General features: G+C 36.4%; 1 protein-coding gene across 4 annotated transcripts in view; it reads left to right on the top strand.

Annotated features, from left to right (window-relative positions):
• The window catches only part of POLQ (DNA polymerase theta), a 124,859-nt gene extending 102,531 nt beyond the window's left edge, over positions 1-22,328 (top strand). For 2 of the 4 annotated variants that reach the window (XM_086675305.1, XM_086675308.1), the window contains 5 exons: positions 107-218; positions 6,465-6,589; positions 15,253-15,406; positions 18,181-18,296; positions 19,006-20,013. In XM_086675305.1, coding sequence (XP_086531431.1) covers positions 107-218; positions 6,465-6,589; positions 15,253-15,406; positions 18,181-18,296; positions 19,006-19,119 — 621 coding nt within the window. In that variant the 3' untranslated portion in view covers positions 19,120-20,013. Of the gene's footprint in view, positions 1-106; positions 219-6,464; positions 6,590-15,252; positions 15,407-18,180; positions 18,297-19,005; positions 20,014-22,242 lie in introns of those variants that run through there. The other 2 variants (XM_025913213.2, XM_086675306.1) reach the window with 2 other exon arrangements.
• The last annotated feature ends 392 nt before the right edge of the window (positions 22,329-22,720 follow it).

Consider the following 22,720-nt stretch of genomic DNA (forward strand, 5'->3'; position numbering starts at 1 on the left):
GAAATAAAAAGTGGACCAAATTTCAAGCCTCATGAACCTTTTATATTTGCATGTTATATAGTGATCACCTTTAATTTACTCACTGAGTGTAATGACTTCTTTTCAGATTTGCTATGGAATCATTTATGGAATGGGAGCTAAATCTTTGGGAGAGCAGATGGGCATTAAAGAAAATGATGCTGCCTGCTACATTGATTCATTCAAATCCAGATATACAGGTAGATAAACCTGGAGTGCCAATTATCTTCTAGATGCTATCCTTCAACTATCTTGCCATATTAATTGAAAAAAATTAGTGTTAGAAAATTTTCTGTTAACATTTCTATTACTCAAAAGTTTTTGTTAGGTATTATTAATTAAATAACATTAACCTTATCATTACTAAGATGGGCTTTTTTTTTTTTAATAAAAGTAGGATCAGAAATGGAATAACAAAATCCAGTTGATGTATATGCTACTATGTCATTGTGAATATCTCATAAAGCCTTGGAATTGCCCTGTGCTGTAGGTTTAGATAGCTTTAATTCAAAACAGTAAACCATTGATTAAATGTACCAGACACTATGAAAGAACAATTGCTGTTATAGAGCAGTTTGAGTATTACCATTTTAAATGATCTTTTGGCATTTATTGAAGTACAATTTACATACAGTAAAATTCATTCCTTTTAGATGTGATTTGTATGAATTCTGACAAATGCACAGAGTTATATAATCTGCATCACAACCAAGTTATGGAACCATTACCCTTTCACCCCAGAAAGCTACTTCATAGTCCTTTATAGTCAACCTTGTCCTCAATCCCCAAAAAGAATTTATTCACATATGACATGATCTTGTACATAGAAAATCATATGAATTCTACAAAAACAACTACTAGAAAAAATAACTAAATTTAGAAAGGTCCCATCATACAAGGTCAATTTGTAAAATTCAGTTGTATCTTTATGAGCAATAATTAGTGAATGAAGTAAAAATAAAACCATTTCAATCACATCAAAATACATGAAATAGTTGGGATAAATCTAACAGTATGTGCAAGACTTTATTGAAAACTCTGAAACAATCCTGAGAGAAATTTAAGAATACTTAGATAAATGTGAGGGTTACCATGTTAATTTATTAGAAGGTACAATATTGTTGTGATGACAGTTCTCTATAAATTGTTCTATGGATTCAATTTAGTTCCAATCAAAATTTCATTAGACTTTTGTGTAGAATTTGACAAGCTTATTCTAAATTTATCTGGAAATTCAAAGGGCCTGGAATAATGAGAAAAATCTTGGGAGGAAAAGTATAATGTTGAATACTAACACCCCCTGAGTTCAAAATTTATTATAAAACTACAATAATCAATATAGGCATAAGTGTAGACATGGCAAACAATGGGTCACAATAAAGTGTTCAGAAATAGACCTATATATATATGTGGTGGTTTGATTTTCAATTAGGTTGCCATGGTAATTCAATGTAGGAAAGATGATCTTGTCAACAATTGGTTCTAGAACAACTGAATACTAGTATGGAAAAAAAGTAACTTCAACTTTTATCCCATACTTTATTCAAAAATTAGCTTGATATGGAGCATAGACTTAAAAGTAAAATCTAAAACTACAAATCTTCAGAAGGAAAAAACGGGGAAAATTCTTTGTGACATTGAGGTAGGCAAAGATTTCTTAGGTGATAATTACACTGAATTAACCATAAAAGATAAACATTGATAGATGATACCATTAAGAAAATGTAAGGCATGGTGCCTCGGTGGCTCAGTTGGTTAAGCGTCCGACTTTGGCTCAGGTCATGATCTTGTAGTTCATGGGTTCGAGCCCCATGTTGGGCTCTGTGCTGACAGCTCAGAACCTGGAGCCTGCTTCAGATTCTGTCTCTCTCTCTGTCTCTCTCTCTGCCCCTCCCCAGCTCACACTCTGTCTCTCTCTCTCAAAAATAAATAAACATTAAAAATAATTTTTGTAAATAATAAAAGAAAATGTAAGGCAAACCACAGAAGAGAAAATATTTGCAGTTCCTATTATCCAACAAAGAACTTGCATCCAGAATATGTAAAAATTCTTACAACCAATAGTGAGAAAACAAACAATCCAATAAAATAAAGGTCAAAAGATTTGAAAAGACTTTTCTCAAAAGAAAATATATGAATGACAACATCAAATATTATTGTTATTAGTCATCAGGGAAAAGCAAATGAAAACCACAAAGAGACACCATTACAAAAACACTACAATGGCTAAAATTAAAAACACTGTATCCCTTTTACATTGCTGGTAGGATTGTCAAATGGTACAACCACTTTGGAAAACAGTATGGCTCTTTCATAGTTAAACATACAGATAATTATGTGATCCGGCAATTCTACTATTGGGTATTTGCCCAAGAAAAATGAAAACAGCAAGAGAAAGACTGCTATGTGAATGTTATAGCAGTTTTATTCCTAACAACCAAATTGTCTATGAACAGGATCATGGATAAACAAATTTTGGTATATCTCTGCAATGGAATACTATTTAGCAAAAGAAGGCAGATTCAAATGAGAACACACAGTACAATTCAATTTTTATGAATTTTTAAGAATATGAAAAACCAAGATATGGTATCATAAAGCAGATCAATGAGTTTTTTGGCTGATAATGGGGATCTAACTATAAAGGTGATATAAATGTTTCATATCTTGTAGTGTGCATTCATTTGTTAAAATACATCCAACTGTTCACCTAAAGTGCGTTCCTTCTGGGCACATGCACTCCAATGTTTATAGCAGTGCTAGCGACAATAGCCAGTGTGGAAAGAGCCCAACTGTCCACTAACTGATGAATGGATAATGAAGATGTAGTGTGTGTGTATACACACACACACACACACACACACACACACACACACACACACACTGGAATATTACTTGGTGATCAAAAAGAATTTGCAACAATGTGGATGGAACTAGAGTGTATTATGCTAAGTAAAATTAGTCAAAGAAAGACAAATATCATGACTTCACTCATATGTGGAATTTAAGATACAAAACAGATGAACACATCTGTAAGTGAAGCATATCTGGAAGAGAAGCAAAAATAATATAAAAACAGGGAGAGGGACAAAACATAAGAGACTTTTAAATACAAAGAACAAACTGAGGGTTGTTGGAGGGGTTTTGGGTTGCGGGGGTGTGCTAAATGGACAAGGGCATTAAGGAGGACACTTGTTGGGATGAGCACTGGGTGTTATATGTAGGTGATGAATCGCTGGATTCTACTCCTGAAATCATTGTTGCACTATATGCTGACTAACTTGGATGTAAATTAAAATAAAATAAAATGAAATAAAATTAATATACAAATTTTAAAAATTAAGTGGGTTCCTTCTACTGTATATAAACTATACCTCAAAATTGATTTTTTTAAATTTTTATTTAAATTTCAGTTGGCTAACACATAGTGTTAGATTAATTTTAGGTGTACAGTACAGTGATTCAACACTTCCATACATCACCCTGTGCTCATCATGGCAAGTGCACTCCTTAATCCCTATCACCTATTTAACCCATCCCTACATTCACCTACCCTCTGGTAACCATCAGTTTGTTCTCTATAGCTAAGTGTCTGCTTCTTGACTTGCCTCTCTCTTTTTTTCCCCTTTGCTTGTTTTTTTTTTTAAGTAGTTCTTTCCATCTCTGAATATTTGAGAGCCTCTGACAGGAGTCAGTTAAGACAATTTGTACAGGTGCAGTGTCTTCAGTCTTATCCTTTTTTTTTGCTCTTCACTCAACAATACCATAGTAATTCTTAAAGAGGAAAAGGGGAGAGCCTTACTGTTTTCTGAAATTCTTATGCTGGTGGTCAAATATCACCAACAGCTTCACTTGGCAGGATTTTATCCCTTCCTTTCACCCACAATCCCCTCAAATGTCTCTCCTGTACCAGCCACACAGCAGAAATCTTCAGATGAGGGGTTTTAGTTAGGAGACATTAATGTTAATTATTTAGGATAAGCAGAGCTGTGAGAAAGCAGAGATTGCATGTATGAATAAAGATATATCAGCACAGTCTGTATACCTGATTATGTTTTAAATAGCATGGAGAAAGGATGTTGAGGAGAGAAGACCTCTCTAGCTCAGAAATAGGAATGAACAGTTGGCCTACCTGGAGCAACAAATTCAATCTGGAGATCTGTAAGATGTAATAATGAGCCTATATAGCAGAGGATGAATCCTGGTATAGGGAATATAAATGTGTTTGAAAAGTACACCGTACATATTTTTTTAAATTGTAAGAAGTGAGTCGTATATATTCCTAATGAAGTTTTTATTATTCTTGTATTAATTTCATTTAGGTCCTATTTTGATTGTAGCTTAGATGCTAACAAGGAGCTATTAGAATGTTTTGAGCCTGGAAGTGATAAGACCAAACAGTAAAAGAGGATTGATTAACACAACCAGAAAGAGCAGAAGAAGCTGATGAAAAGTAGCATAGAATAGTCTTAAGATCCTAGGTTTTAGTACCTGCTCTGTTCTGGAGTTTGGTTTCATATTTTTTGTTGGTTATAGAGTTAGATTATGTCATTTCTTTCTTTTTTTTTTTTAGTGTTTATTTATTTTGAGACAGTGAGCAAGCGTGGGGGAAGGGCAAAGAGAGAGGAAGAGAGGGAGAATACCAAGCAGGCTTGTGCTGTCAGTGCACAGCCCAATGTAGGGCTCAAACTCACAAATGGTGAGCTCATGACCTGAGCTGAAATCAAGAGTCAAATCCTTAACCAACTGAGCCACCCAGGTGCCCTGATTATGTTAGTTCTTTTTTTTTAATTTAATTTTTTATTTTTTTTAAATTTACATCCAAATTAGCATATAGTGCAACAATGATTTCAGGAGTAGATTCCTTAGTGCCCCTTACCATTTAGCCCATCCCCCCCCAACAACTCCTCTAGTAACCCTCAGTTTGTTCTCCATAGTTAAAAGTCTCTTCTGTTTTGTCCCCCTCCCTGTTTTTTTTTTGTTTCCCTTCCCTTATGTTCATCTGTTTTGTCTCTTAAAGTCCTCATATGAGTGAAGTCATATGATTTTTGTCTTTCTCTAATTTCACTTAGCATAATACCCTGCAGTTCCATCCACATAGTTGCAAATGGCAAGATTTCATTCTTTTTGATTGCCAAATAATACTCCATTGTATATAATACCACATTTTCTTTATCCATTAATCCATCAATGGACATTTGGGCTCTTCCCATACTTTGGCTATTATTGATAGTACTGCTATAAACATGGGGGTGCATGTGTCCCTGCAAAACTGCACACCTGTATCCCTTGGATAAATGCCTAGTAGTACAATTGCTGGGTTGTAAGGTAGTTCTATTTTTAGTTTTTTGGGGAAACCTCCATACTGTTTTCCAGAGTGGCTGCACCAGCTTGCATTCCCACCAGCAATGCAAAAGAGATCCTCTTTCTCCGCATCCTCGCCAACACCTGTTGTTGCCTGAGTTGTTAATGTTAGCCATTCTGAGAGGTGTGAGGTGATATCTCATTGTGGTTTTGATTTGCATTTCCCTGATGATGAGTGATATTGAGCATTTTTTCATGTGTCAATTGGCCATCTGGATGTCTTCTTTGGAGAAGTGTCTATTCATGTCTTTTGCCCATTTCTTCACTGGATTATTTGTTTTTTGGGTGTTGAGTTTGATAAGTTCTTTGTAGATTTTGGATACTAACCCTTTATCTGATATGTCATTTGCAAATATCTTTTCCCATTCTGTTGGTTGTGTTTTAGTTTTGCTGATTGTTTCCTTCACTGTGCAGAAGCTTTTTATTTTGATGGGGTCCCAGTAGTTCATTTTTGCTTTTGTTTCCCCTGCCTCTGGAGACATGTTGAGTAAGAAGTTGCTGTGGCCAAGATCAAAGAGGTTTTTGCCTGATTTCTCCTTGAGGATTTTGATGGCTTCCTGTTTTACATTTAGGTCTTACATCCGTTTTGAGTTTATTTTTTTGTCTGGTTTAAGAAAGTGGTCCAGGATCATTCTGCATGTCGCTGTCCAGTTTTCCCAGCACCACTTGCTGAAGAGACTGTCTTTATTCCATTGGATATTCTTTCCTGCTTTGTCAAAGATTAGTTGGCCATACGTTTGTGAGTCCATTGCTGGGTTCTCTATTTTGTTCCATTGATCTGAGTGTCTGTTCTTGTTCCAGTACCATACTGTCTTGATGATTACAGCTTTGTAGTATAGCTTGAAATCTGGGATTGTGATGCCTCCTGCTTTGGGTTTCTTGATTATGTGAGTTCCAAAATCATTTTGTTCCTAACTTTCTGAGTCTACAAAAAGTGAATGAAAGTTTATATGCAAAGATTTGATGATGTGATATAGTGTTAAGAATCATGGTGGGGTTTTGGTATATTTCATTATATTGAAGCTAGTGAATGAGATTAAGAATGGACTTTGGTTATAATTATTTTTGTATTTTCTTTGTAGGGATTAATCATTTCATGAGAGAGACAGTGAAGAATTGTAAAAGAGATGGATTTGTTCAGACCATTTTGGGAAGGCGTAGATATTTACCAGGAATCAATGACAACAACCCTTATCATAAAGCTCATGTATGTTGAGATTTCTCTGGATTTTTAACTTAATATTTTAATGACATATACTTTTCAACCAAGACTAAACACTGCTAATTTTCATTTTAGGAATCAGTAGCCTATTAATTGGATCTTCTGTTTCACTAAGGACTTTGAAATAATGGCACATGCCAGTATTTGCTGAATGTAGTCCTTACAGACCAATGTAAATATGAGTTCACTTAATAATACTTCAAATACTTTAAAGACGTTCTGTTTCAGTAAGCCAGTTATTTTTTTAGTTTTGCTAATAAATTATAAATGTAATTCTTACATTTGCTAATTGTTCTTTGTTTCAGATATTGTATACCAATTTGTCATATCACACAAAGTTTCTGATTTTTTCAGATTAGCCCATCATTAAATTGTGGTTCATTCATTTTTGGCTCATTCTACTTGTTTATTTTTTTATTTTTTTGAGAGAGAGAGAGTGATAGCACACATGCACACATGCACACATGCAGTGAAGAGGCAGAGGGAGAGGGAGAGATTGAATCTTAAGCAGGTTCCATGCCTAGCGGGAAGCCCCATCATGCCCTGAGCAGAAATTAAGTTAGACACTTAACCGATTGAGCCACCCAGGCTCCCCTTGTTTATTTATTTTAATAACACTGGCTCACCCAAAGTTATTAGGATTTCAAAATATTGAAAAAGGCTATTTTTAACACCATTTAAAATATTTATTGATGGTATTTACTAAAATTATGATTTAAAGTCTCTGAAATCTTTGGGACCCACAGAAGTATTCTATGCATCTGAACATTTAAATTTCTATTATAGTCCACATCTTCCTATTTCAACTGGTTATATTTTATCTTCTCCAATACTTCTGCATGTCAGTGCCCACTATACATTGTATGTAATGAAAATACCCAGCCCCCCCACAGTGCTAGACTTCTGTCTGGAGCTAGAAATCTTCAGAGCACTAATGTTCTTAAGGACCGTGGAAGAATAGATGGCTTTTTGTTACTTCTTCACTCTGTAGCCTACCATATACACAGACATCAAATATTTATCAGGCTTTTACCATCTCTCTAAATGAGTTGTCCCTTAGGAGTAGATAATTTTCTACTGGTCAGATGGAGCCAGCTAGTGGAAGGCTTTAATGGCAGGCTGAAAATTTTAGACTTGATCTAACAGGAGTTATATTTCTTGGGATTTACATGATTAAAAATGGCGGATAGATTTATTGATGTAAATCAACCATACAAGTTTTTGAAAACTAATATTTTTGTACCTAAAGATGTGAGGGTAAGACTTTACATGCCAAATCCTTAGGAGTTAAAGTTCTGATTCATTATGTTGTTGCTGAGAAAAAAGAAAATTCCAACGCTCAGAATTACGAATAGATATAACCAGATTTAATTTTTGGTTTGCTTTGGTTTGGCTTCACTTTTTGTTTAAAATTTTATTGTATTGAAAAATATACATAGAGAAAGTACAGGAAACAAATGTAAATTTTAGTAAATTATCACAGAACTACACCTGTGTAACTACCACTCAAGTCAAATAGAATATTGTCAGCACCTTAGAAGGTCCCTTGATGACTCCTATTCACTACCCACTGCCTCCCAGAAATAATCACTATCATAATCTAGCCCTATAGTTTTATATATTTTTGATCTCTATGTACATCATATGTTGTATTCTTCTGCCTATAGCTTCTTTCACTCAAAACTGCATAGGCGAGTCATTCATGTCGTCTTACATAAAGGTAGCTGTTTTACTTTATGATAGTATCTTTATGATTATACCACAGTTTATCCATTTTTCCATTGATGGGAATTTAGGTTTCCAGTTTGGAGTTATTATGGATATTGCTGTTTTGAAAATTCTTGTCCAAGGTTCTTGGTGCACATATTTTTCCATTTATGTTTGGTAAAGAACTAGTCTTAGAATTGCTGCTTATCTTCAACTTTAGTAGATAAAGCCAAATTGTTTTTGATGGTGGTTGCAGCAATCTGTCCTCCTTTCAGAAGTGTGTGCAAGTTCTCACTGCTCTGTGTTCTTGCCAACATTTGCTATTAAGGTGATATAATTTTAGCTATTCTGTTGTGTTTAAGGTAGTATCTTGTAGTTTTACTTTGCATTTCCTTGAATACTAATGAGGTAAGTAACTTAACAAATATTTATTAGCTATTACTTAATTCTTTCTTGGAAAAGTGGTTTTTCAAGTCTTCTTTTTCATTTTTTGTTGTTGTTGTTGTTGTTGTTGTTGTTGAGTTGTCGGTCTTTTTCTTATATGTAGGAAAGACATAATGATTACATGTTGGGAAAATAGTCTCTTCCACACTGTATCTTGCCTTTTCATTCTTACTAGTAACTTTAGATGAGGAGAGGGTAATAATTTGGATTAGCCTTTAAATTTTAATTGAGAAATAACATGTGTAGTAAAGGGTACAAATCTTAACATGTAAAGTTTAACATGTTTATACCCATATAACCACCGTCCTGTCATGATATGGAACTTTTCCAACACCCTAGAAGGCTTCTTTATGTTCCCTCCAAATCAGTACTATCCACCTCCCACCCCAGCACACACATAAAACTATAGGTTAGTTTTGTATGAACTTGATTTTTATTTAAATGCAATCGTACCATGTGTACTCTTGGATCTGACTTTTTTCATTCAAATATAGGTCTGTGAGATTCATGAGTTTCATGTGCAGCTATAGTTCATGTCTTTATTTAGCTGACATAGTAGAAACATACCAACAATTTATCCGTTCTAACATTTCATTTCTCCATTGGCAGACATTTGGACTCTTTCCAGGTTTTGCCTATCATTAATAAAGCTGCTATGAACATTCTCACATATGTCTTTTGGTGAACATATGTACCTAATTTCATTACTTTTAGAGTGGAACTGGTGAGTCATAGATTAAGCGCATTTATACTTTAGTATATACTGCCTAACAGTTTTACAGAGCAGTTATCCCCATTAACGTTGCCACCAGCTCTGTTTATCTACATTCTTGCCTTGGTTGATATCATTGGTCTTTTTAATTTTAGCTATTCTGGTAACTGTGTAATGGTACCTCATTGTGCTTTCAATTTGCCTTTTTCTGATGACTAATGATGTTTAGCTCCTTTTTTGTTTATGGCTATTTGGATGTCTTCTTTTGTGGAGGGTCTGTTTAAATTTTTTTTTGGACAGTGCCACACCGTCTTAATGATGCAGATTTGCCTTTTCTTTATTTGCCTTTTCATATAACTTGCACAAGCAGCTTGTAAATTTCTATATGAACACAAAATCCTGCTGGGATTTTTTTGAGATTGCCTCGAGTTCATAGATCAAGATGAGTTTGATGGATATATTTATACACTTCAGTTTTCCAGCCCATGAACATGATATATCTGTCCATTTATTTAGGTCTGTAGTTTTTAAATTCTCTCAATGTATAGTTTTGGGGAATTAGATTTATCTAGGTATTTGAAACTTTTTGATGCTGTTGCAAGTTGTATCTATTTTTGCTCTTTTCCTTCCTTTTTTACATTTTCTAAGCCTTTGTTGCTGGTACATAGAAATAGTTGTTTTTATTGTTGTTCTTTTGTCTAAAAGCCTTGCAAATATTGTAATTACTAATTCTAATCATTTATCTGTAGATACTTTTAGAAACTCTATCTTCCCAATTATTATCTGCAAAGTAGTTTTTATAACTACTTTTCTAAACTTTGTTCCTTTTATTACTTTTGTTTGACTTATAAGCCAGGACAGTGTTGAATACAAGTAGTGATAGTGAGCATCTTTACCTCTTTTCTGATCTCAGAGGGGAATTTTAAACATTCACTGCTATGTAGAACTTTCCTTTAGGTTTATTAGTGCCTTTGTCAGATAAAGTAAGCTCCCTTATATATTTGCATGCAGGGCATAGAGGTTCTGTCATACCTGCTCACTTCTGCTCTTGTAGTGCAAATACAGTCATAGACAGTACATAAATGGGTGACTGTGTGGTTGTGTTCCAATCAAACTTTATTTACAGAAATAGAAGCTAGGCCACATTTGGCCTGCAGGCTGTAGTTTGCTCAGCCCTGGTCTAACTGTCTTTGATGTAATCTGCCTTTCTTCTCTAGGTTGATTTCCATACAATATTTTTCTTTCTGTCTGGTTTACAGTAGATTTTCTGTGATAAACCTAAATTGCGTGTGTGTTTTTAATTTACGTGTTTCTCTGTGGATATGTGTGTTTGATTGATCCATTAAGAGTGTTAGGACTTTTTCAATCTGTGGCTTGATATCTTTTGTTGATTTTAGAAGATTTTTAGTCATTTCTTCTTTAATTATTGCTTCATTACATTCTCTCCTCTCTTTCTGGGACTCCTATTATAAAAATTTTAAACCTTTTTAAAAAATTCCTCATGTTTCATTTCCTCTGTTTGGCTCTTTCCATGTTTATATTTCATCATGCTAAATTCTGGATTTTTCTTCAAACTTATCTTTCAATTTACTGATTTTCAATTTGCTATTGAACCCAACTATTAAGCTTTTCTATTCAAAGTGATATAGAACTTTTCCACAACTCCATAAGGCTTCTTTATCCTCCCTCCACATCAATACCATCCCCCTTCCCCCACCCTTCCATACACACACACCCAACTACAGGGAAGGTACTATTTAAGTGCTTTAAGTTCTGTTTTTTTTTTTCCTGGCTCAGATTGATTTTTTTTTTTTTTAGTTGGAGTATAATTAATATATAGTATTATATTAGTCTCAGATGTATGATATAATGATTCACCAATTCTATGCATTTCTCAGTGCTCATCAACCTAAGTGTACTCTTAATCCCCTTTATGTATTTCATCCTCACACCCTCCCCTCCGCCCCCGGCAACCACCAGTTTGTTCTGATTTTTCTTTGTTTTGTTTCTTAAATTCCACATATGGGTAAAATCATACAGTATTTGTCTTTCTCTGATTCACCTATTTCACCTTGTATTATACCCTCTAGGTCCATCTATGTTGTTGCAAATGGCAAGATTTCATTCTTCTTTTTTATGGCTAAGTGATATTCTATTGTATACATTACCACATCTTCTTTATCCATTCAACTATGGATGGACACTTGGATTGCTTCCATATGTCGGCTATTGTAAATAATCCTGCAATAAACATAAGGGTCCATACATCTTTTTGAATTAGTGTTTTTGTTTTCATTTGGTAAATACCCAGTAGTGGAATTACTGGATTATATGGTAGTTCAATTTTTAGTTGTTTTGAGGAATCTTCATACTCTTTTCCACAGTGGCTGCACTATTTTGCATTCCCACCAACAGTGCATGAGGATTCCTTTTTCTCCACATTCTCAGCAATGCTTGTTCTTGTCTTTTTGACGAAATGCAACATCAATTCATAATAAAAACTGTCAACAAAGTGGATTTAGAGGGAACTTACCTCAGCATAATAAAAGCCATGTGTGGAAAAACCCACAGCTAGCATCATACTCAATGGTGAAAAACTGAGAACTTTTCCTCTAAGATTAGGAACAAAACAAGGATGCCCACTCTCACCGCTTTTATTCAACATAGTACTAGAAGTCTTAGCCACAGCAATCAGACAAGAAAAAGAAATAAAAGTCATCCAAATTGGTAAGGAAGAAGTAAAACTTATTTGCAGATCACATGATACTGTATATAGAAAACTATAAAGACTCCACCAAAAAAGTACTGGAACTGTTAAATGAATTCAGTGAAGTCACAAGATACAAAACTAATTTACAGCAATCTGTTGCATTTCAATACACTAACAATGAAGTAACACAAAGAGAAATTAAGGAAATAATCCCATTTACAACTACACTAAAAATAATAAAATACCTAAAAATAAACTAAACCAAGGAGATGAAAGACCTTTACTCTGAAAAGTATAAAATGTTGATGAAAGAAATTGAAGATGACACAAACAAATGGAAAGATATTTCATGCTCATGGATTGTAAGAACAGATATTGTTAAAATGTCCATACGACTCAAAGCAATCTACAGATCAATGCAATCCCTGTCAAAATATTAACAGCATTTTTCACAGATCTAAATAATCCTAAAATTTGTGTGGAACCACAAAAGACCCCACATAGCTAAAGCAATCTTGCAAAAGAAGAACTAAGCTGGAAGTATCACAATCCCAGATTTCAAGATAATACTTCAAAGCTGTAGTAAGTTCTGTTATTTTTATTTTTCAGTTATAGAGTTTCCATTCTGCTCTTATTTTATGGTATTTGACTTTTTGCTGAAATATTCAATTTCATCTTTTATTTTCTTGAATATATTTTACTTTGCTTTATAGTCTAATAAATTTGATAATAGTTTATAGTATAATTAAAGTCTTGAACTTGTATCCCTGTAGTCTGTTCCTATTGCCCTTTGTTTTTCTTAGTTTTCTACAAAAATAGATATATTGTCTCAACTCCTTTTTGTCCTGGTGACTTTTTATTGAGTGTCAAATGTTGTTTATGAATGACTGTGGGTATAATTTGAAGCTTGTATGATAATGTTACCTTTATTCAGAAGATTTATATTTGCTTTTGGCAGGAGATTAGAATGATCAACAATATAGGGTTACTTTGATCTAATTTCAGGAATAGAAATGATTTGAAGCAAGGATGTTAAGACCAGACTATTTCTAATTTATCTTTTTCTTAGGGTGTTAGTTTTGAAGTGGCAAGTTGATGGTTTACTAGCCCTCCTACTTCATGACCCTTGTTTGTTCCCCAGACCCCTCAAAACCATTAAGCTCTGCTCAAAGATTCTTTCAGCTGCCTCTTCTGGAAACTGTTGATGTCCCTGAGAGAAATGGTGGCCTCCAACGCCAGGGTTTTCTTTCTCTCTTAGCTCTCTAGGTTCTATAATTTTTCATTTCCTTTTTAATCATCTGATTCAAAGAGGTGTTCTCCATGCAGCTTTTCTGGTTGTTATCAGTGGGAGGGTTTGTCCTAATGGACTAATCTCCTATTACCAGAAACCTATATTTTTTATGTACATGAGAAAACCTTGGTCATGAGGGGACTGAGATTGTAAGACACAAAGCCGAAGACTGCCAAGGTTTTTTTTTTATTTTAGAAGAGAATCAGGGAAGTATAATATCATGAGAGTGAATTATATATCTTAGTTTTATTTTTATGCTTGCTTATGTCACAGCAAAAACCACCCAAAAATTTCAATGGCTTATAATAAGAAGCTTTATTTTTAATTCACGCTAGACTTAAGCTCTTGGTTGACTGTGGCTTTGCTCCATATTTTCTTCATTCTGGAATTCAGAATGAAGGAAAAGTCTCTGGGATAAGCCTTTTTGTGTGTGTGTGTGACAATGTTGGGTAGCTCTTAAAACTTCTTAGATGGGGCTTATGTCAATTTTAGTCACATTTCATTCAGCAAAATAAATCAAGGTCAACAGTTTAGAGTGAACAACACTTGAAATTATATGGCATTGGGTGGGGCAGCAAGTAATAGCAACAATAACACAGTCCACTACACAGAGGAGAGGAGTCAGTAGAACTCTGAAATTTAATCATTCTTAAAGCAATGACAACTGAATGGGTTTAGAGTGGATTTGTCAGCATCTGATGAAAAAATAATTTAAAAAAATGTTTAGCGACACCTGGGTGGCTCAATTGGTTGAGCATCTGATTTCGGCTCAGGTCATGATCTCGTGGCTCATGAGGTCAAGCCCTGAATTGGTCTTGCTGCTGTCAGCTCAGAACCTGCTTCAGATCCTCTGTTGCCCCCTCTGTCTGGCCCTCCCCTACTCATGCTGTCTCTCAAAAATGAATAAACATTAAAAAAAAGTCTATCTCTTTAATAGGTATTTACTATACTAGGAGTTGGTTGTAGTCCAGGTAACAGGGAACTAGAGAATACATCTCAAGTTACATAGATCCGTCCAGTGTGTAGACCCTTCCCACTTTCTGAGAGCTTTTGGGACAGTAGGCATGGTATTCATGGATAGGTTCTACTTTGGATATTAAACCAGATGTCCATCCCTGCTGCCTTAGGATCATCACTTTTAGCAGCTGTGGTAGCAAGAGTTTTGGGTAAGTTCTAACTTAATATCTAGGAATCTAGGGTCTGCATTTTTACTAGCAGCTAATGATTAGCTCCAGCAGCTCATTAAAAAGCTCTGATTCATACCAGAGGGCTCCTGACCTGCTGGGGCCAAACCCTACATAGGACCAACAAACCACTGATATGGGGAATGTGTTTGGAACATTCTAACTCACATCACAAAGAATGTATTCTACTTATATCTGTTTAAGATTAAGAGGAGTTACTTTTCAAGGAATAGGTCTTTTAGAATGAACAGCTAGAACATTGATGATATATGTTTATAAAATAATTTTGAGTTGCTAAATACATTTTAAGTGTAATGCAGTTTTTGATTCTGAGTGTTGAAGATTTCTAAACTGAAGCCATCTGACCTTCTTCTGTTTAGTCTGTTCTCATGGGGACGATAGCCCAGAATCTAGAGCCCTGGATCATTCTAGTTGCTATTCTTAAGATGCAGTTTAATAGTTGATGTCTTGGGTCACATCTTGGTCTAGATTTCCAGTCTGGTTACAGATGTAAGCACTGATCTGTGGACACTAAAAGCAGGTATGAAACAATGTTGGTATATCTAATGGAGCACCTGTTATTGTTACTGTTTTTCATAGGCTGAGCGTCAGGCCATCAACACAACAGTCCAAGGTTCAGCAGCTGATATCGTCAAAATAGCCACAGTTAACATTCAGAAGCAATTAGAGACCTTGCACTCAACCTTCAAATCCCATGGTCATCGGGAGGGTATGCTCCAAAGCGACAGAACAGGTTTGTTCACAAACGAGGACCCTGCTGTAACATTAAGATTAACGGTATCAGAAAAGACAAAGGGAAGTATTTTTATATATTAATTCTCAGCATTTTTCATGCATTTTGATCTCATGATGTTTTTACACTCTTAGAATTACTAAGGGTCCCAAAGAACTTTAAGTAGGTTATATATAGTAATATTTACCATATTAGAAATTTAAACAGGGAATTCAAAAACATATATTAATGTTTAAAAATAATAACAAATAATAAACTCACTACATGTTAGCATAAGTAATATATTTTCATAGAAACAACTACATGTTTTAGAACAAAAGAAAATTGGTGATATTTACGTTTCTGCAAGTCTCTTTAATGTCTGGCTTAAGAGAAGACATTTGGATTTCTGCATTGGATTCAGACATTTGGATTTGTTGCAATCTCACCTGCCCTGTAACCTCTGGAAAACCCTCTATAGTCTTGGGTGATAATGTCCCAGTTTGTGGGAGACGGATGGGTTTCCTAGGATATGGGACTTTTAGTAGTAAATCCAGGATAACTGGTCCCTTTGTTGTACTTATGAGAGAAGGAGGCTGGAAAAGGAAAATAACCTGAGTGTTATTATGAAAATAGTTTTGGCTTTGCAGATACTTTGAAGGTGTCTTAGGGATCCTCTTGTCCTTAGATAACACCTTAAGCATATGTTGATTTTCCAATTCATCACCTTCCATGTTCTCTCTCAAGTCTGGGAATATATTCTGAGCTGACTTCCTTATCACAACATTTCTTTGCCAGTATTGTTGTCTCTTCTTGTTCTTATTTTACTAAGTTCTCTCCTTGTTGCTTGGATAGATTATTTCTTGTTCTAACAAGTAGATTCCTTTCTCTGTTTGTCCCATGTCCATACTTTTGCTTTAAATACCATTTCAGTGTGATTGAGATTACCAAACCATGACTGCAGCCAAGTTTTAAATTTTCCTGGGAAGAAGTTAAGGTTTTGGGCATAAAGGAGAAGAATCAGTTCTATTGGAGATGGGGCAGAAAATGTGAGATCAGCTGTTGAGGATGGAGTTTGCTGTTTCTAGGAGAGACATATAAATATGTTATAGAGAATAATATAGTCAGTTACACAGATAATAAAGATGTTCATTTCTACATACAAAAAATACACAGATAGGAAGACTTGCCCACCAAATGCGGATGGTTAATTTTATTGTCTTCTCTCTCCCCCATATATCTAAGGCTACTCGTTCAACATTTTGTGTGTGGGAGTCAATGTGCACACATACTGCACACACACACCACACACATTCTCTTTGTCTTTATAGAGAGAATATATGATCAAACTTATTTAGGGAATAACACTGTACTATGTGCTTTAGAGGATTTGGGACTAAAAGTTATCAACCTCTTTACATTTAAACTCTAAAGAAAAGAAGGGAAGATATGATTCCTGACTGAAATATTTCTGTAACTCTTCACAGCAGAGTGATGCAGTATCTGAATAAGGATATAGACAAGAACAACAGCCTTTAGAGTGGGTGGAAAGCAATGTGGGTATGTCACTGAGGATACATCCTGATGCCATGCTGGGTTAAAAGTAGTGGTAGGTTAGTGGGATCAAAGGGAGCTGAACCTGAGGAAGCAGACCACACCAGGAACAGGGAGATCATAGCATTCAGAGTCAGAAGCCAAATAACTAGGAGAAATCAAGAGAAGGAAGATATGGTGACTAGAAAGCAGAAAAGCATCCTGACAACCAGTGATGTGAGATAAGTGGGCCCGGTGGGGCAGAGCAGATTTCAGTTAGATGCACAGCCTTGCAGCCCTGATATGGAAGCATCTTGCCACAGCCTCATCTACCTTTGTTCTCTTACCCTCTAAGAGCCACCTGTGAGAAAACTTGGGCTGCAGACAGTGACAGCTAAAGAATCCTCTCTGAGAGAAGCACGAGATATGAGGAAGATAGTGTTTGTGCTGCCTAGAAGGATCAGTAGGAAATTGGGGTGGCAGAAAGGAAGGACTGCTGTGAGCTATGGGCAAATGATTAAAGGCAGTTACTCTAAAGGTATTATTGTGGGACCTTATCTTAGTGATCACTGGGACATTATTTGTACCACCAGGCTCAGCTTGTTAGGAAATAGTAACTGAGTCTGATATAGTGGAGTTACAGGTTCTTTTGAGAGTCTACTGAAAGATCATCTCCACAGAAAAATGTACAGGTATAGACTCTTACATATAACTTCAAGGGATTCATACAGTCTCTGAAGTCCTCATCTGAACCCTAGGTTTAGAATTACTTGTCTACAGTGTTTGGTCCAGTTGGGAAAGCACCAGTTCTACCACAGTGACACTTCTGGCCATAAAAATGTGGCAGCAAATGTTCTTCTTATAATACACTGCCTAATGACAATACCAGTTCACTTTCCTGGAGCATGGATCAGGGCCCATACTACTCTGGTGCTATTACCAGAGTTGGTAGTGAGGGTGCCATGGAAAGTGAAGATGTAGGTTGTTTTATAAGAAATAAATTAGATGGCATTTGGAGCAGAGTTCTTCAAACTCCATTTACTGACTGTTAGATTCCTCCTTTATGGGAGGAAGTTGATGGAGATTTGAGTTTACCTGATAGGTCAGCAGTCAGCAAGTAGATATTTTCCTAGTAGTTCTAAATCTCATGTGTTTTAATCTCTTGATTAAAAATTCCCAGAGTTTCTCAAAATCCCTAAAAAATGATTCTTTTATGGTACAGTGACATGCTGATCAGTTTTATCCCTTTCTTCGTGGCACAGGATTGTTACCAAAAAGAAAACTGCAAGGGATGTTCTGTCCGATCAGAGGAGGCTTCTTCATCCTTCAACTCCATGATGAGCTCTTATATGAAGTGGCAGAAGAGGATGTTGTTCAGGTATTTTTGCAGTGGTTGTGTCCATTTCATAGAATGCTAAGACGCTGTAGATCAGGTTAAGATGCATGAGATTTCTGGAATCCTTCCTTAGTCCCAGGATGGGACTATATATATAGCTATATAAATGTTGAGTCCTAAAGGGCTGAGAAAGAGCTAAGAGTGCTCGGTTTCATACTCCTATTTATTTTTATTTTTATTTATTTAATTTGAGAGAGAGTATGTGTGTGAGAGGGGGAGAGGAGCAGGGGTGAAGAGGGAGAGAGAGAGGGAGGGAGAGAGAGAATGAATCTTAAGCAAGCTCCATGCTTAATGCAGAGCTCGACTCAGGGATCCATCCCACGACCCTGGGACCATGACCTGAGCTGAAATCAAGAGTCAGATGCTCAACTGACTGAGCCACCAGGTGCCCTTCATACTCCTTTTAAAAGAAACTTTTGATGCAGGGCTGTTTTTCTTTGGGAGAAGTTAGATGAGAGTTTGGAGCTCTGCCATGAGGGTTTAAAAACTTAGCATTCCCAAAGAAACTGATAGAGCCCTGCTCTTCAATGCAGACCAGTTTGGGATGGCTGGCTCTTTTTGGATTTTGAGTTTTAAGCACCATGAGGTGAAGAGCTCTAGTCTGGCTTATCACCTCAGTGGGTGGGTTGGGAAACATTCTTTGATTGGGAGAAGAGTTTGTTAACCTCTTTTTTTTTTTTTTTCTTTGTAGGTAGCTCAGATTGTCAAGAATGAAATGGAAAATGCCATAAAACTTTCTGTGAAACTGAAAGTGAAAGTGAAAATAGGTGCCAGCTGGGGAGAGCTGAAGGACTTTGATGTGTAATTGTATGGCTAAATCCTCTGGGGAAGCCTGGTGTAGGTACAACTTACCCTTTCACCTATTTCAGGAAAACCAACTCTCAAATCTTGATGGACTTGGGATAGTAATTTTAGTGAGAGTTTCAAAATGTATATCAGAGTTTATTCTCTATAGCATAAAAAAAAACTTTTTTGAGGCAAAATACCAAGTTTAACAATTATATTTATTCTCAAAGAGAATGTATGAAGTTGCCTTTTATAGTTCTGTGTGGCTCTAATCAGGTTCAGAACACATGACTGAAACATGCACTTAGCACTTTGGGTCCTCATCTGTCTGGTTGAGCATGATGGCTCAATGACTGCTGTCTCTGGGGCATTTTCAGCTCTGTCCAGGATGCAGACACTTGTGATGTAGACACCAGCAGGAACCATTGGCAGATAGGGATTTGGTTTCTTATATACCCCCATGCTTAGGCATTCTGGTGATTTTTCTCCAATATCAACTTAAGACTAGTGGAGCTGTATTTCTACGCAGCATTGGCTAATAAATTCTGAACTCTATAAAGAGGTAGACTCGATATGGGTGCAGTCCAGGAATGGATTTTCATGAAATGGTGTTTCTTCTTCCTTTTCCTTCCTCAGTTCATTCAATGAATGTGTTTGCAATACTTAGGTATTATAAAATAAGCTACACCTCTTCAAGAGGCATCCTGTTCTGTAAAATCAGATGTTTATACTACAGTTTAATATAATACTGCCAGAGAAAGAAGACACCCCTGTATCCATCTCCTACTGCCTCTTTCTGTGTTTGTGGCATGGTGAGAATACCCATGCTGAAGACATTATCTTTTATAATCAGTCAGAGGTGTATAACTGACTTTTTTGCTGTTGAAATAAAATGAATTTATAAGAAACTTTATATCGGTAGTTTTATTTTTAATTCAAAAAAATTTTTTTAATGTTTATGTATTTTTGAGAGACAGAGGGCAAGCAGGGGGAGGGACAGAGAGAGAAGGAAACACAGAATCTGAAGCAGGCTCCAGGCTCTGAGTGTCAGCACAGAGCTCAACACAGGGCTTGAACTCACCAACTGTGAGATCAGGACCTGAGCCAAAGTCAGATGCTTAACCAGCTGAGCAACCCAGGTGCCTCTCAGTTTTTAAAATTGTGTTTCATCTAAGAGTATCTGAAACCTGTGTTCCTAGTATTTATTCTAGGATTTGCATTGTTCAGTTTGTTCAACAACATCTGTGCACATAGGAAATGTTTCTTTTCTTTTTTTTTTTTTTCAACGTTTATTTATTTTTGGGACAGAGAGACAGAGCATGAACGGGGGAGGGGCAGAGAGAGAGGGAGACACAGAATCGGAAACAGGCTCCAGGCTCTGAGCCATCAGCCCAGAGCCTGACTCGGGGCTCGAACTCACGCACCGTGAGATCGTGACCTGGCTGAAGTCGGACGCTTAACCGACTGCGCCACCCAGGCGCCCCATGTTTCTTTTATTCTTTTTTTGTTCTTCCTTTCTTTTTTTTTTTTTTTAATATATGAAATTTATTGTCAAATTGGTTTCCATACAACACCCAGTGCTCATCCCAAAAGGTGCCCTCCTCAATACCCATCACCCAACCTCCCACCCCCCATCAACCCTCAGTTTGTTCTCAGTTTTTAACAGTCTCTTATGCTTTGGCTCTCTCCCACTCTAACCTCTTTTTTTTTCTTTTTTTCTTCCCTTCCCCCATGGGTTCCTGTTAAGTTTCTCAGGATCCACATAAGAGTGAAACCATATGGTATCTGTCTTTCTCTGTATGGCTTATTTCACTTAGCATCACACTCTCCAGTTCCATCCACGTTGCTACAAAAGGCCATATTTTATTTTTTCTCATTGCCACGTAGTATTCCATTGTGTATATAAACCACAATTTCTTTATCCATTCATCAGTTGATGGACATTTAGGCTCTTTCCATAATTTGGCTATTGTTGAGAGTGCTGCTATGAACATTGGGGTACAAGTGCCCCTATGCATCAGTACTCCTGTGTCCCTTGGATAAATTCCTAGCAGTGCTATTGCTGGGTCATAGGGTAGGTCTATTTTTAATTTTCTGAGGAACCTCCACACTGCTTTCCAGAGCGGCTGCACCAATTTGCATTCCCACCAACAGTGCAAGAGGGTTCCCGTTTCTCCACATCCTCTCCAGCATCTATAGCCTCCTGATTTGTTCATTTTGGCCACTCTGACTGGCGTGAGGTGATACCTGAGTGTGGTTTTGATTTGTATTTCCCTGATAAGGAGCGACGCTGAACATCTTTTCATGTGCCTGTTGGCCATCCGGATGTCTTCTTTAGAGAAGTGTCTATTCATGTTTTCTGCCCATTTCTTCACTGGGTTATTTGCTTTTCGGGTGTGGAGTTTGGTGAGCTCTTTATAGATTTTGGATACTAGCCCTTTGTCCGATATGTCATTTGCAAATATCTTTTCCCATTCCGTTGGTTGCCTTTTAGTTTTGTTGGTTGTTTCCTTTGCTGTGCAGAAGCTTTTTATCTTCATAAGGTCCCAGTAATTCACTTTTGCTTTTAATTCCCTTGCCTTTGGGGATGTGTCGAGTAAGAGATTGCCACGGCTGAGGTCAGAGAGGTCTTTTCCTGTTTTCTCCTCTAAGGTTTTGATGGTTTCCTGTCTTACATTCAGGTCCTTTATCCATTTTGAGTTTATTTTTGTGAATGGTGTGAGAAAGTGGTCTAGTTTCAACCTTCTGCATGTTGCTGTCCAGTTCTCCCAGCACCATTTGTTAAAGAGACTGTCTTTTTTCCATTGGATGTTCTTTCCTGCTTTGTCAAAGATGAGTTGGCCATACGTTTGTGGGTCTAGTTCTGGGGTTTCTATTCTATTCCATTGGTCTATGTGTCTGTTTTTGTGCCATGTTTCTTTTATTCTTAATCAGTTATCAGAAGAGCTCTTTTATATTCATTAACTAGAATTTTTTAAAAGACAGTTGCTTTATAAACAAAGTATAATATACTATTACACAAAATACTCAGATATGCCTTTTGGGGGATGAGAAGGAATGGGCAGGAGATGGCACAGATAAGAGGGAAGTTATAGCATTATTCTTGAGTTTTTTCTGTATTCACTTCCACCGTCTTTCTCAGAGAGAAAAGTGGTAGTGCTGTCATTGTTCAGATGATCTTGAGATGCGGCACAAGAGAAGGCTCATTCTGTTTACTTGTGAGTATTCTCTAAATATGAGTGTGGATATATAGGTCATCTCCACCTGATTTTCTGCAGCATTTGCTCCGTATGTGTAGTCACATGCATTTTCTCTTCCTTTTGATTTATCAGCTGGACTTAAAACAAACAGCTCTTGCTTTGCATGACTCAATTATGCACAAATTCCACTTACCATAGTTTACTTAAGTAACACTAGTGCCCCTAATAACACAACTGAAATTTTAGTTACCATGGTATTATAACTGAGTAATTGCATAAAGTTCAAACGTCACTTTTCAGTCCACAAATCATTATGTAAACAACAGATGAGCACTGTGGTAAGCAGAATGCACCCCCCCATCCCCATCCTAACTCCTCAAACCTATGAACACGTTATATTACATGTTAAAAGGGACATTG

Source organism: Puma concolor, chromosome C2 (assembly GCF_028749965.1).
Source record: "Puma concolor isolate L17-30 chromosome C2, mPumCon1.1.hap2, whole genome shotgun sequence".
In the NCBI taxonomy this organism is placed as follows: Eukaryota; Metazoa; Chordata; class Mammalia; order Carnivora; family Felidae; genus Puma; species Puma concolor.